Source organism: Strix aluco, chromosome 5, assembly GCF_031877795.1.
Source record: "Strix aluco isolate bStrAlu1 chromosome 5, bStrAlu1.hap1, whole genome shotgun sequence".
Lineage (NCBI taxonomy): Eukaryota > Metazoa > Chordata > Aves > Strigiformes > Strigidae > Strix > Strix aluco.
Window position 1 is genome coordinate 60,552,013 of NC_133935.1, and position 15,536 is coordinate 60,567,548.

Genomic DNA, 15,536 nt, shown 5'->3' on the forward strand with positions numbered 1-15,536 from the left:
ATGGTGCAGAGCCTCTTCTCACTATACTCTTTTTAAAAAAGCAATAGCTGTTACTGAATTTTGTAAGGATCTTAAAGCAGCTTCTATTTCATGCATGGTCTGAAACTTCCTAAAACATTAAGCCTCTCCAAAGACTTAAATACAATGAAGTTTACTGTCTAGATCTTGAATGGACCAAGCATGAAACATATCAAATTACTCTGTCAATACTAATATTCACAAAACCTCAAATCTAAGTAAGTAAAAAGTAAATCAATTAACATACAATGGAGAACTAAGTATATGCTTAGCTGGGAAGCAGATAATCAGTAATGCAGTAAGTTTTGCAACTTTTAATTTAGGCACCCAAGTTCCCTTCTGGGTTTTTTATTGGACCTATCCCAAGACATTCCATGTAACATTCCCTTGTTTTATCCAAATGGATACAAAAAGGGAAATGTTATTCCTTTCTCAAACTGAAATGTTTTTTGAAAACTAATTTAGTGTACTAATGCACTTCGAGGCAAGACAGACTCCTATATTTATATTACACTCATGCTTATATTTACAAAAAAAAAATCTTAAAAGCACAGAGTGTCATTAGTTATAACATATGAAGCACTGAGTTAACAGTGCAACCAGAAGAATTTAGCTGGAAGCTGCTCTGAAGTTTTTGCTTCAAAGTTTAAACAAAAGAACTGTTAAATAACAGCTTTATTAGAAACAAATTTTCAGCATTGCTAAGTCATTATGACACTATCTCTCATTCAAGGATGGACTTACAAATCACCTATATAATCTACATATCTAACGTTTGGAGATACATAGTTACTCCAAATACATTCATCGTTATGGTATCTGAGTGCAAAGAAAGTCATAAAACCAGGAAGACAATCTGACAGATCATCTACTCTCTGTTTTCTATGTTCCCAGAAGTGTGTATGGTAGAAGAATTAGCTTTTTCCCAACTTCAGACTGTTGTTTCCATGAACATTATTGTGGAAAAGTTAATGCTGGGATGCACCTTGCTCTTTCTTCAAAAAATACTAATATTTTAAACAGGTATTCAATATTTCCTAGACAGTTATGAGAAAACCCAGCTCTGTGCCCTGGCACATCTCAGTGCTCCACCCTGACAACTTCAGAATCCTTAAGGGGAAGAGCTATACAGGATCACATCCACAGAATAGGACGTTATTTCTGCAAGACTAATTAAAGTCATAGAAAACACAGAATAAGTAGAATCTTAAAATGCATTCTTTATTGATCCAGGTCTCAGAGGAAGTGTGTTCCAACAGCTATCTGATGGTTTGCAAAATAGAAGTCATATTACTGTCTGCATTTTCCATTACATATATGAATTTGTAGACTACATATACAATTTCATTGATAGGAAGGCTGTTAAAGTTTACTATGTTTTGGCACTAAATTACACAATTGAAAGATGCACAAATCACAACCAGAGTGTCTCCAACTCAAGGGGTTCAAGAAAAATATAAGCAAAAGAAATTATTATTAACCCAGCAGTGTCATAACTTGGGGGGGGGGGGGGGGGGTGGAAGTAAAATGTCATGATCAAAACTATTATTATATTATGTTATTATTCTCAGGTAGATAAGAATAAGCAAAATACACTTAAATCATAGAAGATTTTGTTTCACTTTTTTTAGCTTCCTAAAATGGAAATATGCTTCTACATCCATTCCCATATGAAAAGCATATGAGGACTATAATACTTTAATTTCTCTGCTTAGCACGGACAAAGGTACCTAGCATGTCTTTGTAATTGCTGCATTTTTCACTATTACATTTTATCATTCAAGAGCACATTCACTGAACAGGAATAATCACCTGGTTTGTCCTTTGATCTTAGTCTGAGGAAGTTATGAGCACGGATGGTATTCAAACTATATGGTCCCAGGCATACCAACATTTCAGACACTCTAACTTCCCCTTGTCTTTCACCCCCAAAACCAGCAGGAAGGAACCACTAAACCAAACAAAACAAATGAGAACAAGAAATGAAAAACAAAATCTCAAAGCCAACCAAACAAAATTCATGCAACAGCCCTTATTATTCACCTCGCTTCGGAACAGACACACTGAGCACAGCAGCATTACCTGATGGTCTATATTCTCTCATTTTTTCTAATGTTATGGCTTGAGACCATCCCCTCTTAGTTTTGTATTGAACTTCTTGGCCAAAGTTGCTGCATAGATTCATTGGTAGGAGCGGTTGGCCCATGCCATATACCATGATGCCTGTCCCAACAGAAAAGCCAAACCTAGTTTTGTTTTTATCTGTCAACAGACAACAAACGGACCTAGTTCATTCTCGCTTTGTTACAAAGCAGACAAAAAAACACTGAAAGAGAAGTATATTTGGTCTCTGGGGAAGAAACAAAATGACCTAAGACTTACTTGAGAATAGTTGGTACATGTGGAGAGAAAAGATTAGATTCTGCAGATGAATGACAAAATAATCTACCAAATTATTCACCACCACTGCCTAGGGTAGTTATAAAGTCTGTATGAATGTCTTTTACTTTATCCAAAGATCAAAAGAAATATGCAAGATGCAAACATTTATGGAAGTATTCAATCTTACAAATTATTAATTATTCTTTCATTTTATATTACATATACATTATATATAAAAGATATTTTGTATTATCAGTAACATGTGAGGACTGATCACGTGTATACAAGTTTGAAGACAGGGATCAAAGTCTGAATTTTTTTCACAGTATTCATCCAGTGCCAACAGGAGAAAAAAATTGTTCCCTTCAGTGAACAGAAAAAAATCACTACTGTAAAACATGTGGTAACACATGATGAGACCAGGTTCTGGAGTGTCAAAACCTCTTGAGTGGATTGAGGTGGAAGCAAATCCACTTCGAGCAAAACCAGTAATTTTTTCCAGATGTAGTGGGGGTGAGAGGGAGCAGAATTAGGCCACAGAACTTGCCTCAAAGAGCAATCACAATCTCAGGGGACTGGGCTGGTCAGGAGGTCAGCACTAGGATTTGGGCTGGGCAGAAGGAAGGTCGGCAGCAGGGTCCTGCCCCAGCTGCCACATCTCTGCCTGGGCCACCACCTGCCCAGCAGCCCCACTCCCCAGCACCCCCTTTGCAAATGGGCACAACCCATGCTCCTCCGTTGCCTCAATGTGAGCTCGGCCCTAGCAGGGCAACATTTTAACTGTTTTCACAAAGATGTGCCCAGCCTGTCCCCAGCACGGCCCGACCACCAGGCAGCCTCCTCGGCCGCCAGCTGGGAGGTGGAGGCTGGGACCCAGCCCTTGCGGGCATGACGCTGTCGAGGAAGTCGCTGAGGATGTGGGAACAGCCTCGGCGACGCAAGGACTCGTCCGCTCTCGCCTCCCCCTCCTACTTATGTCAATAAATCATTAGAGTCCGAGATACTACTTTTTTTTTTCCCTCCTTCGGGAGGCACCGCGTTTCAGGCGTCTGTACTCGAAGGTAAACCGCTGAGACAGCAAATGTCTTCCCCATGACCTTCCCATCCCGCCAGGGATGACTCAAGAGGCGGGCAGGCGGGCAGGCGGGCAGGCAGGCGGGCGGGCGGGCAGGCAGGCAGGCGGGCGGGCGGGCAAGCAGGCGGGAGGGCGAGGCGGGTCCGGGACGGGCGGGGCAGGGAGGGCCGGTCAGGGGGCGCGGCGGCGGTGGGTGATTGGCTGGCGGGCGGGCGGGCGGGCGGGGATTGGCTGCCGCCCTGCCTTTGTTCGGCTGCAGCCACTGCCGCAGGACAGCGGAAGTTTGAGGGCGGCGGCGGGTGTGAGGGGCGGCGGGTGTCACCTCGTCTCCGCGCACCGCAGCCCGGCATCGCCGGTCAGGAGCTGCCTCGCACCCCGCCCCGCTCCGGAGCCCGGCCCGGCGGCAGCATGGACCTGGAGAGCAAAGTGAAAAAGGTAAGGTGGGGGCTGCCCGCGAGTTACCTGCCGCACCGGCCGGCGTCCCCCACCCCCCCGGGGGGTGGTGGCCGCGGACCCGCTTCGACGCTGCCGCCCGCGGCGGGGGCTCCGCTGGAGTCGCCTCCCGAGCGCTGGGGTCGGCGGCGGAGCGGTGACCCCTCCCGGCGCCCTGCTCCCCCCGCTCAGGCTCCATCGACCCGGCTCAAAGGTTTTGGGGATTGGGGGTGAGGGACAGGCGGAACTGCCTGCAAAGTGACCTCCCGCTGCCTCGCCAGCAGGCGGAACAAAAGACTTCACCTCCGCTCCCGACGCTAATTAAGACGCCGCTGCAGTTTGTTCCCCAGGTAGCCAAGTGGGTGCCCCTGTTCTGTCATGCAAGTAAAATCACTTATATCCCACCACCAAAAACCGAAACAACGAGATCTAATAGTTGTGTTCAGGTGTGTGCTCTGCGTATGTAGGTATGTGTGAAACCTAAATTACATACAGCCAAAATGCTGTTGTGGATATGCAGAAGATTCATGTCTGACCTTTGATGTGACTAGCTCATTACAAATGTGCTGTCAGCGTTTGCATGGGTTACCCTCCTGAGTCAGAAACTTAAGGTTAGTTTGCTTTTTTTTAAAGGCATGTTGACTAGTTAGTTTGGAGTCAAACTGGCAAGAAGCCAAGGATAAGTAACAAAAGGTGATAGGTAACCAATTGTACTAGATCTTTTTTCAAAACTCACTATTTAAAACTTCATATGTAAAACTGGCTTCATGTGGCTTCACCTCTAAATCTCAGCCTCTAGTGCTTTTGCAAATTAAAGGCAGCACTTAAACAATGCTGTCTTTTAGTAAGAACTTCTTTATAGTATCTGTTACAATGCTATTTGATAAAGGCAGTTTTGTATATGAACACGGGTTAGATCTGTATATATCCCACATTGATATGTGAAAACTAGTATTTTGAAATGCATGTTGTATGGACACATGTGGTTTGTATTCCTGAATTGTTATATTTTAAGGGGTTTTAAGTATGCATGTGCACTTTTGTGTAGCTGTATGCTTTTCCAACTTGCAGACTAGAAACTGACTCAGATACAGAAGTAGTTGTGCAGTGTGGAAGGCTCCCTGTTAAGTTGAGGCTGAATCCTAGTGGAGCAGGTTAGCCTTCAGTTACAGCTTTCTTGGAGTGATGTCATGACATGATACTGTTACCTGAATGAGGGTCCTGATTCGGGGAAGCTACATATCTCATTCCCCAGTCAACATTAGGCCATTAGTGTATATAGTTGGGTGTAGCTAAGTACTATTGCTATCTTTAGAAGCTTGCATTTTGCTTGTATTTTCTAAGCACAATTTAAAATTTAAACTTGACAGTGTCACAGAGCTTGTTCACTGAAAGTTTTTTGAACTCCAGGACCAGGGAGATGCATACTTGTGGAAGATAGAGCATTCCCATTCAGAATTTCTCCATCTAAAGAGAAAGTAAATACGTGCTGTGAAATACTGATAAAATTCTGCTGATAGTGGAGTCTTGGTCTGAGTGAACTTGTAGTTGCTGAACATCTGCTTTAAATTGCACTGTAGTTATTGGGTAGTTGTGTGTCTTGTAAGTTTATTTGACTATTTTTGTCATATTTTTCTTTGGTCATCTTTTACTTAGCTGCCTTCTTCAACTTCAAAGATCTTTGAAGCCTTTTCTGAACTTGCTCAGACATGGAAACCAGTGCCACAAGAGAAACCAGCAAAGCTCTGTTCATAGAAAGGAACTTTTATTTTCTATTCAGTTCAGCTTTAGTATTAATACTACTAAGAGATGCTTATGATGTGAAGAACTTCATGTTTTCTCTGTTTCTACTATATGTATGTTCAGAAACTACTTCTGTTCTTCCTTTGTCTTCCCTCCCTTGTTAACATTTCATCACCTTTTTTCTGTTGGCTGAAGCCAATTTTCCAAGAGAACAGACAAGGATCTGTAAGAAGTCAGCAGGGAGAACTGGGAAGCTTTGCTATGTACCAGTGTGTTGAGTACTAAATCCTTTCCTTCTTTTTTGACTACCAATATTTACTTAATCAAAACTTCTTCAGGCTTTGTACACTGGAATGAATGAATAACAGTTCACATCAACACTGCAATAGCTGCATATCTTCAATCTCCATCCTTTAATTCCTATTTTCCACATGTTTGTTTCCTTATCTTTTTACTTCTCTGTCTTTTGCCAACTTCCCTCTTTCTTGAAGTGGAAGAACATTCCAGGAAGTTTCCAGTCAGGTCTATCAAAGCGGGTAAACTACTTTGCCTTTCAGAGAAACTTGTCTTGTGGTGGAGATGTCCATGTCAGATTTTTAGTCCATCAACCATAGTGGGTTACTTAACTACATGCTGTGGTTCTCATCCCTGCCTGGCTTGTACACTGGGCCAGAATAACTTGAATCCGTGTACAAAACCTGCTTGCTACCTTTTAACTTTTTATTTTGTAGTGACTTGTACCTATTTACCGCCTGGCAAATGGAGGTAAATGTTAGGGACTAATGAGTGGTTAACCTGCCTGTTGGGTAGGAAGTTCCAAGAACACTGGGCAGAAGAAAGCAGGAGTTGCCACACTGTCAGCAGATAAGTTGCTGTTTCCTTGCTCAAAGTTTTAATTTAGAAGCTGTCTGTTGTGTAACCCTGGTGTTCAGCAGAGCAGAGACAAATGAATGCCCGATGGAGCAGTGTGTGGTGTGGAGACTCAGACACTCAGCTGATACTGCAGAAAAATTTCTTCCCCTGCTCACAGCTGCTAATGTATAACTGCACAGGGTAATATAATGGGACATTTTCTGCTTCTAGAAAACTCAGGAGATGACATTTCTAAGATTTCTCCAAGTATCAGTAGTCTTTGAGTCCGTTGTGAGCTTCTGCATTGTCTCTTTGGAAAGCTGCTCTTGGCTTTCAAGGAGCTGGTATTGTACTGCAGAAAAACATGCACATATATGTGAATAGTACTTTTATAGCTGTGTCTGGGTTTGTATGAAGAGCAAACACACTTCTGAACTGTATCAGGAAACTCTGTTTTCATTGTTGATACCAGGTTTGGGTTTTTTCCCCAGATTTAACAGTTCTAGCACAGTTCATCTGACAAGAATAGCTTCCTCTCAGTACAAGACCGCTGCGGCTCAAACAACCTACCTGTCCTTCAGCAGAACTACTGCCCCACAATTTCTAAACCATCCTTTTAGCAGTGAATAGTTTACATATTTGCTGTCTTGTGAGAGAAAAGTAGCAGTTCTATGTTAATGTACCCTTCTGAAGTGTTTGGCTGTGAGAAATCTAAGGAAACAACTACTTCAGCTCAGACTCTTCATTTAACTTTTTCTGTTTAGTTTCTTTTATGTGCTGTAAAACTCATCTTGCTGTCTTCACAAGTGTCTGGAGGAAGCAAGTCTACTGTGTAGCCAGATGTCTGGTGGTCTGAATCCTGGGTTCTGGACAACCATAGTCTGCAGGAAACACAAATTTCAGAACTAATTTTCAGCACTGAGAATCTATGCAGAACATGGACATTATTCTACGTATAACTTTTTTGTAGTCTGGTCACCGTGCTTCTTAGACATAAAATGACTGGCAAACATCTAGGTAGTGAATAGTGTAGGAAAATACAGTTGCAAGGCAGTCTTTTTAGCTACTATGTGAATACTAGGTCTGATACCTTACTGTTATAATTTCCCTTTAAAAGGGGATGGGGAGTTTAAGGCTGACTGTACAGTTTTCTCCTGTTTCTCAGGAGGAATTGGATTTGCTCTTGCATTTGAGGATCATGAAGATAGCTTTCTGTATAAAAAGAGATTGCACAACAGAGTTTAAGCCTAAAAGCAGTAGCTCCAGCTTGAAAAGTACTTGTGCAACAAACAGACCACTATTTCTCCCAAATACAATATACACTGTGTTCTCAAACCTTGCTTTGAGAATATAGGGAAGACAAAGATTTAATGCTCTTTGTTAAAGACTCTGGTAGAACAAAGTTCTGCTGGTTTGGATTCCTGCCCTGTCTGTCACCTCTGAACTTGGTAAAATGAATCAGTAGATCATGGTCCTGGTTTGCAGTCCTGCTGGCAGCCATAGTCTCATGCCTCACTGGAGAAAATAAGAATCTGGCAGCGAGTCTATTCTGTATAAGCTTTCACAGTATAAAACTTGCTTTATAAAAGGAACTTTATTGCGATGGAGAAAGGGCAGAGGAGTTTGGGGAGGAGAGGTGCAACTTCGGTGGTGTGGAATGTCTGCGCAATTCTTTTTCTGTGGCGTGGGACTTGGTTTGTTCTGTGGAAAACCAAACACAGAGTGCTTTAGACATTAAGTCAACAACAGTAATGCTCTTTGATAAATGAGTGGTGAATATAGTATGTATAGGAGCACAGTCAACTTTTTTGGGCTTTGCAAAGCATGATTTAGTAATATCTGCTAGGCTACGCTTCCTGTTGAGGTCACTGTTTGTTTTGGTGTTACTGCCATGGAAACCCAAGATAGTAGAGTTTTTTTTTTGCCGTTTGTTACGTATGGTAAGATCAAGGAAATGCAGTTTTATTCATGGTGAGTTTTGCCTGCAAGAAGTATGAAAACAAGTGTGAAGATGTGAGAGAAACTACTTCAGTTTTGTTAACAAGGAAACTGAGTAATTGCTTCCTGCATATGTTGTGGTGTTTTTTTTTTCCCCTCTCAAACTTTAAAAAAAAAAGTTAATTATTTTCTGGAACACCTGTCTGAATGCACATCCCCAGTTGCTTTTTGTCCGATATGCCTGGATATCAGCTTGGCAAAGATGGCAAGGCTAAATTTAAACTTTTTTACTTTTTTTTTCTAATTTGTGTGGCAAAAGTACTCCCCAGGTATTTGACCATAAAATATCATAAAAGGCCTGAATAGCAAGCCAAGAAACTCTTTGAATGCAGGACTGTATGACTTCTAAGATTAGGTGAAACTTCCTTTGATATGGTGTAATTACAAGCCAAGTATTAAACAGTGAGATGGAAAATTAACTTACTTTAAGTTACAGTATTCTGTCATTAAAGCCACAAAGATCTGTTTCTGCAAGTGTTCCTGGAAAAAGAAATGTTTTTCCTTTCCTCTAAGTAAAATAATAATAATGGTGAGTAGCAATTGTGAATGAATTTTATTGGTAAAAGTTGCTTAAAAACACATCTCTTACCTCAAGAAAGTATACTGAACATGTCTTGCAAATTAATGGCTTCCCAAGGGATTACAGTTTACAGATGTAATGGGGTAGATGTAAATATATATACTGTGCTGTATTTAAAAATATTTTACAGTCTATTTTAAACAGATATGTTTGGTTTCTATATATAACTAATATATGTGTATAGGATGTGTGTGTATATATGTTTTATATAGGCTGTGTATGTTAAAAAAACCCAAACCCAAAAAACAAACAACCCTAACATATACTTTGTGCTAACATGCAGAGTTGGTGAGGTTCTTCTAGTGCCGGAGACCTGCAGGAAGAGTAAGGCTGTGCAGATGAAAGCTTGTCACACCTGTTACCTAGAGTCTTAGACTTGGTCAAATGTTAAGGGAGTAAGGAGGCTTCTGTCATAACAATTCCAGATTACACCAAATATAACTGTACCCTGGTACTGCTCTGTGTGTGTTTCTGGTCTTTGTTTTTTAAAGTCTGCCTAACCCTTCCTTTGTGCCTTGTTTTCAGTCTGAGGTTGTCTAGCTGCAGCTTCTAAAAGCACTGAAAAAAAGCACACGCTTTCCTGCATGACTAAAGATCCTAATAAGTGTGTATGTAGATTTCCAGGTCTGCTTCTGAAAACCTAATATTAGAAGATGCAACTGAGCAAGAGCACTGATGTCAAAACAAAATATGCCAAGTATTGTGAAAATGCCTCTGTAGCATTGGGTGATGGATAGTGCTGTATTGGAGTTTTATAGACAGTGTTATAGTGCATGTCAGCTGCATTCAAACTTAGCTAGCATAATACTGGACTTTGTGAATAAACACTGCTTGTTTTCTATCCAGCTGAGATATCTTTAATAGCTGTTAGTCTTTTGGCAGTTGACTGTGTAGCAGTGTCTTAAACATTTATATTCTGAGCTGCTTGATACTTAGTTGAAGACATCACAATAAAATAAATTCTTAGTACTTGTGTACTATCATAGGCTGCTGCAGCTCCTTGATTTATTCTTCTGCCTGCCCAGATCATCTTCCAAATATTTTTTTTTGTGCAATCGCTTTTTGGCATCCTTCTTTCTACACAAATGGACTTCCATATCCAAGGTTCTACATCTTAATTCCAGTCAACTTTTCCCTAAATTGAAATGCATATTTAAAAAAAGCTAGGACAGACTTGCCATCAATTTCAGTAGCTATGTTAAATAAGAGTGGTTTGTGGGATACTGCTCTTTACTACAGATGAAACTTTTTTCTCTCTTCTCATAAAGTTTCTATAGAAGTCTTATAAGAGCACTGTCTAGATACAAACATGTCTTGAGTTTTTTCACTCCAGAATAATAAGAAATAACATAGCTCTTCTGTTTTTAAAGTTTTAAATGCTGTAACCTATTTTAATTTCCAGTTTGTTGTGTTTCTCTACTGGAGAAGACTTCTGCTGGTTCAGAATATAGTGATACAAGATCAGGTCTCTGCAATAAAGCATGAACAGCACATAAGATTTCTAATGTGTTTTGTTCTCGTGGTCTTTTTCTTTTCTTTTTTTTTTTTTTTGCATGCTTGGCTTTACCTACACTTCTTTGGAAGTTCCTAAAGTACATTAGGATATGGTAGAAATCCATTCTGTTGGGCTATACAGGTGTTTTTCCTCAAGCTTACATTGGAAGTGGGAAAAAATATTACTTGATGTGGCCCCTCAAATATCCAAATGGATCAACAGTTAAGTAATCTTCAAACCAGAAGTTTCCTGGTATTTTATGGTAAATCCAAGAATAGCTTTAGCACAGATCACTTCTGCCCTTAGAGCACTCAAGGGCACAAGAGAAACCTCTGCGAAAAGGACCATGAAGAGGATTTAAGTCTATTCTGGGGCTCACTGTTAATTATTGTAGTCCACTAATGACAATTTTCTCACTGTATAGCCACAACCTTTCAATTTCTGGAGAGGTTTTGAACAGTGGAAGGACTTCTGATCTTCTGCAGCAGCTAAGTACTGGTATTGTGTCTTACTGTCTGTGGTAAAGTGAAAGATTAATACAGCTCACCTGTCTGGTGGTACAGGAGTCCCCTCAGGCAGAGGAAGGACAATCAGCCAACACCTGACTCAGCTCTGGTCTTTTGGTGGGACTGAGGAGATAAAAGAAATCTTGTGGGAGGGAGACCTAGAAATGCCAAATGGAGTTTCTGCGTTTTTTTATTGATTCCTCTTTTACCTTCTTACCGCAGCACCCCAGGCGCTTCTCTGTAAAGGGGCAGGAAGGTCAGAGCAACCAGCTTTAAGGGCTATATTTGTTCTGGGTGTGATGACTATTAAATGGTAACTATTAAAATAATTAAATACTTCCAGTGGAACTCCGTCAGGACACTCTTTGTATCATTTGTGTCCAGCTGTTTAGTGGGAGGAAATAGAAAAACCAGAATCAGACTCTAGTCACTGTACAATGATAATATTGAGAGACAGTGGGCAGAAGTTGCAACGTGAGAAATTCTGACTAAACATACAGACTTTCTTTCCTTTGTGGTCTAGTGTTGTAATAGACTGTTGAATCTGCATCTGGACAATGCCCTGGGCAAATAAGATTTCGTTGCACCTGCTGTTTGTGTACAATTGGGTGACCTCTAGAGAGCCCTTTCAACTTAAAATAATCTATGCTTATTAAAAGCAAGTATAGGCAAGCTTTAAAAACTACTGCTCTGTCTATGTTTTAATTCATCTAAGGTTTCTTAGGGCTTATCTTTGTTTTTCCTGTAACTGTCAACATTAATCTTGAATTCTGTGACATTATACTTTTTTAACTATTAAAAAGCTAATCATTCAACACATTCAGTGCTGTGAGCTGTGGCACAGTTCGTTCCACATAGGAACAAACTTGTTAACAAACTTATCCAAAGTTTACCACATAAGAGAAACAGTAGCTGACAAAATATAATTGTATTTGTATTGTCCTGCAGACTGAACTGGCCATCTATCTCTACATCTATTTGTGTCCATGACTTATTTTTTCATAGCATCCCATGTGGGGAGATGTGTTGTTGTCTGATGGTCTCTGGAATCGGCTGTATTTACAGGAATACAAATTCTGAAATGAGTATTCTGAAATTGCAGCAAAGCAGTACTTCAATATTTGCTGGCAGGTTTAAGTTAATAGGAGGGAGAAACAGGATTTGTTGAACTTCCATTCTTGGTCATGTTCAATAAACTTAACAATAAACCCTTCTGATAAGTCAGGTTTAAACTATTTCATAGCAACTGCTGTGTTTCTCTTACACATCTAAACAAACTATTAGACACTTGAATAGGATCACTTGGGTTTTTAAGATGACAGTAAGCTTCTACACATGGCTCCTGTAAAGACAGCCAACTTTTGACACTGGATTTCAGTCTAAACAAACAGGGCAGTCTTTCACTGATTTTCACTTAGCTGTAACCATTTAAAATTCTTTGCCCTTGAGGACTATTTAATCTTGAAAGCAGTATGCAGTGGATGATCTCAATCATATTTATATCTTCTTCTGTACTCAGACTATTTAAATCTGTATTGGGTATGTTAGTAATACCAGATGGCTTTGGATAGCTTTTGCTGTAAAATGAAAATTAATGGCAATAGGCAGGAACCTTCTGGCAGTATTTCAGCTGACCTGTCTGTGCCATTTCTCCCATAACTCCATTTATGGGGAAAATGGATTCCCTCCTGTTCTCATGCATGTGTTCCTGCTCCAGTGCATGCTCAGCCTGGTCTGTATCTTGGTGCTTCAGCATGGACTGACCATGTCCTTCAGAAGGCATGGGGAATAGACATAGGCAGGGGCAATGAAGAAGCATACTGCAGCTTTAGGCTCTCCAAATTTTCCAAATTATAGCAGAATTGGCTGCTGAAGGAGTCACTTCTGAGGTGACTGCTTCCTTACCACTGAAGGAGGTCCTGTTACAGGACTGTGGAGGAATATTTGACTTGCACTGACTTTTAGATGTCAAACTCAAAAGCACTGTGTTGTTGGTTTATATCTTTATTTTTGGCAACGAGCCGCATAGTTTCCCTGTCAGAGCAAAGGCAGAGACTGTTCATGCATTTGGAATCATGTCTAATTTGGTTCTCAATGTGCCCCTTAGTTTCAAGCTAAACCTCTGGTCACCATAATGACAAGACATTGCCAACAATGTCCTGGCCAACACTTTGTTCTCTTTGTGTGTGACTTGACAAGAGTGGTCAGTTGTTTTCTGATGTACGGTGTGTGTGTGTATGGTGGGGCTCTGGATTCCAGATCAGAAGACCCCTGTAAACACCCATCTTCAGTGGAGACAAACTTTTATTAACCCATTAGCTTTAAATATCCAACATAAACAAAAATGTAATTGATGAAAGAGAGCTTAATCTTTAAAGTTATGTTTATTTTTGATGTCTACTGGTCTGGCTTCATGTTAGTGCCTATAGCATGTGAACTTCTTGAGTCCTTAGGCTGATAAAGATGTTGCCATGTTCACAGCAGGCTTGTATTTCTTTTTGCAGATTAGAAAGGAAGAAATATTTCCATGTTCTTCTGTCCATCCCTGCAGTTGCAAGTGGTAGCTTAATAGCAGCCAAAGTATCTCTTCTCTCTAAATAGACCATAATCTGCAGGGAAGTTTTGTAATTTCCTCTGGGATGTCTAATTACTGTGGAGGCAGTGGTCCTTCAAATTATAAAATAACTGAAAACATGGTCTTCCCTGCATCTTCTCATGTGTTCAGCAAGTGATTTGTGAATAATCTGTTCACTTTGCACAGAAACAAGTTGAAAGTTGAGCTGTTTATATCCTGGTACATACAACAATAGTAGTACGACTTCTCAGAGTAAAATGCAAACTAATTAGCAATAAAACTGTATCACAGCATCTAATTAACCCTGGCATTGTATTATTGTTGCCAGAACTAAGATTAGTAGCAAGACTTGTCAGCTCTAGCTCACTTTTCATTCATGGTAAAAGCCAAACTGCAGGTGAGATGTCTCCTTTGCAATGACCATCCCTCCCACTGTGTCTACCCACAGCTAACTGAGCGTTCCTCATGGTGCTGGAGTGAAGGGTGGGAGTGTGGGGATGGGTTCCCCTCTGCTTGTTGGCCATAAGTGTGCACACCCAACTGTGGCCACAGTTCCACGGTCCTTCATCTGTCTGATTTAAGAGCAACGTTCCCCAAAGGTTTAAAGAATTGGAGTGAGGCATTTTAAATTTACTGTATTATATGAATGTATAAGTTATGGTGCTTAGTATCTGTTTTTTCACCTCGAACTTCCAGTGGCTGTTACTCATTTAAATTTGCTGATCTGTTGATATATTGTGTGAATACATAGCCTTTACACTGTTTTTCATATTCTCTCATATTTCCCCTGCATTGGTCATCTGTCCTTTTAATCTTTTCAGTGAAACAGTTTGCATATAATATATGGTCTTTGCTTTTGCTAACTGTGCTGTTTCTTCTCAGAAACTAAGCTGGTATTAGTCCAGCTGAAACGTAATTGTGAAGGGTGTGTTCTGCTCTTGATCACTATCAGAGCAGTCTCAAATATACTCAGGAATATTAGACTAGGCACTTGAAAATAAAGGAAACATCTATCAGATGCCTAGGTTAGTGCATATAAATGTGGGGTCTGTTTATTTCTCGATCTCCTGTATTTTGCCAAGTTGTATACTGCAAATCACTTTGTCCTCACAGCTGGGTTAAATGTCCTTTGACTTTAAGTTTTATGGCCTCTTGCCGTGGTTTCACAGCCACAGACCTAAGTAAGGGCTGCAAAGAATCTGCTTGTTCCCTTGTGTGAAGCTTCCAGAGCAAAATGGGCTGGTGAGAAAAGTCATCAGAAAAATGCTTGGGTTTGGCTAAGGCTAACTTTCTGTCTGCTAGCTCAACCCTGTGAATGCTTGTGAGAACACTGTCACTTATGAAGGTACAATAGAAAGGTGAGTGGGCCCCAAAATACTGTCCTGATGTCATCTTTGTCAAATACTTAATCTGTTGTTTTAGACACGGGTTGCAGATTATAAAGGTAGCAGTAAGATCATTCATGCAGCATATTTCTTGAAGCTGACTGTAGTCATCTTACTCTGTATACAGATGGGCTTGGGCCATGAGCAAGGATTTGGTGCCCCCTGCTTAAAATGCAAGGATAAGTGTGAAGGATTTGAGCTTCATTTCTGGAGGTAAGTGACACCAGATGTCTCTTAAGCTGTGACTCAGCACTGCAGATTTCAGCACATGTATGCAAATATGTAAGTAACGGCTTTTGTTCTCTTTCAATTAAGCTATTCAGATGCTTTAAAGAAACTATGTCTAGGTTCAGGGCCAGGGCTTCTCAGCTGCATTACAACAGAGTGTTTAAGTATGTAATCACTTATGAATATTTCATCTGCACTGAAGTCAACAGTAGTACTTCTACTGAAGCATATGCTTTAGCTTAGTAAAGTAAGTTTGAAGTAAGTTTG

The 15,536-nt window shown here is 40.5% G+C and overlaps 1 protein-coding gene across 1 annotated transcript in view; it reads left to right on the forward strand.

Annotated features, from left to right (window-relative positions):
* The first annotated feature begins 3,739 nt into the window (after positions 1-3,739).
* The window catches only part of TES (testin LIM domain protein), a 34,124-nt gene continuing 22,327 nt past the window's right edge, over positions 3,740-15,536 (forward strand). Inside the window, exons 1-2 of the mRNA XM_074827543.1 lie at positions 3,740-3,910; positions 15,169-15,254. Coding sequence (XP_074683644.1) covers positions 3,884-3,910; positions 15,169-15,254 — 113 coding nt within the window. The 5' untranslated portion in view covers positions 3,740-3,883. The remainder of the gene's footprint in view (positions 3,911-15,168; positions 15,255-15,536) is intronic.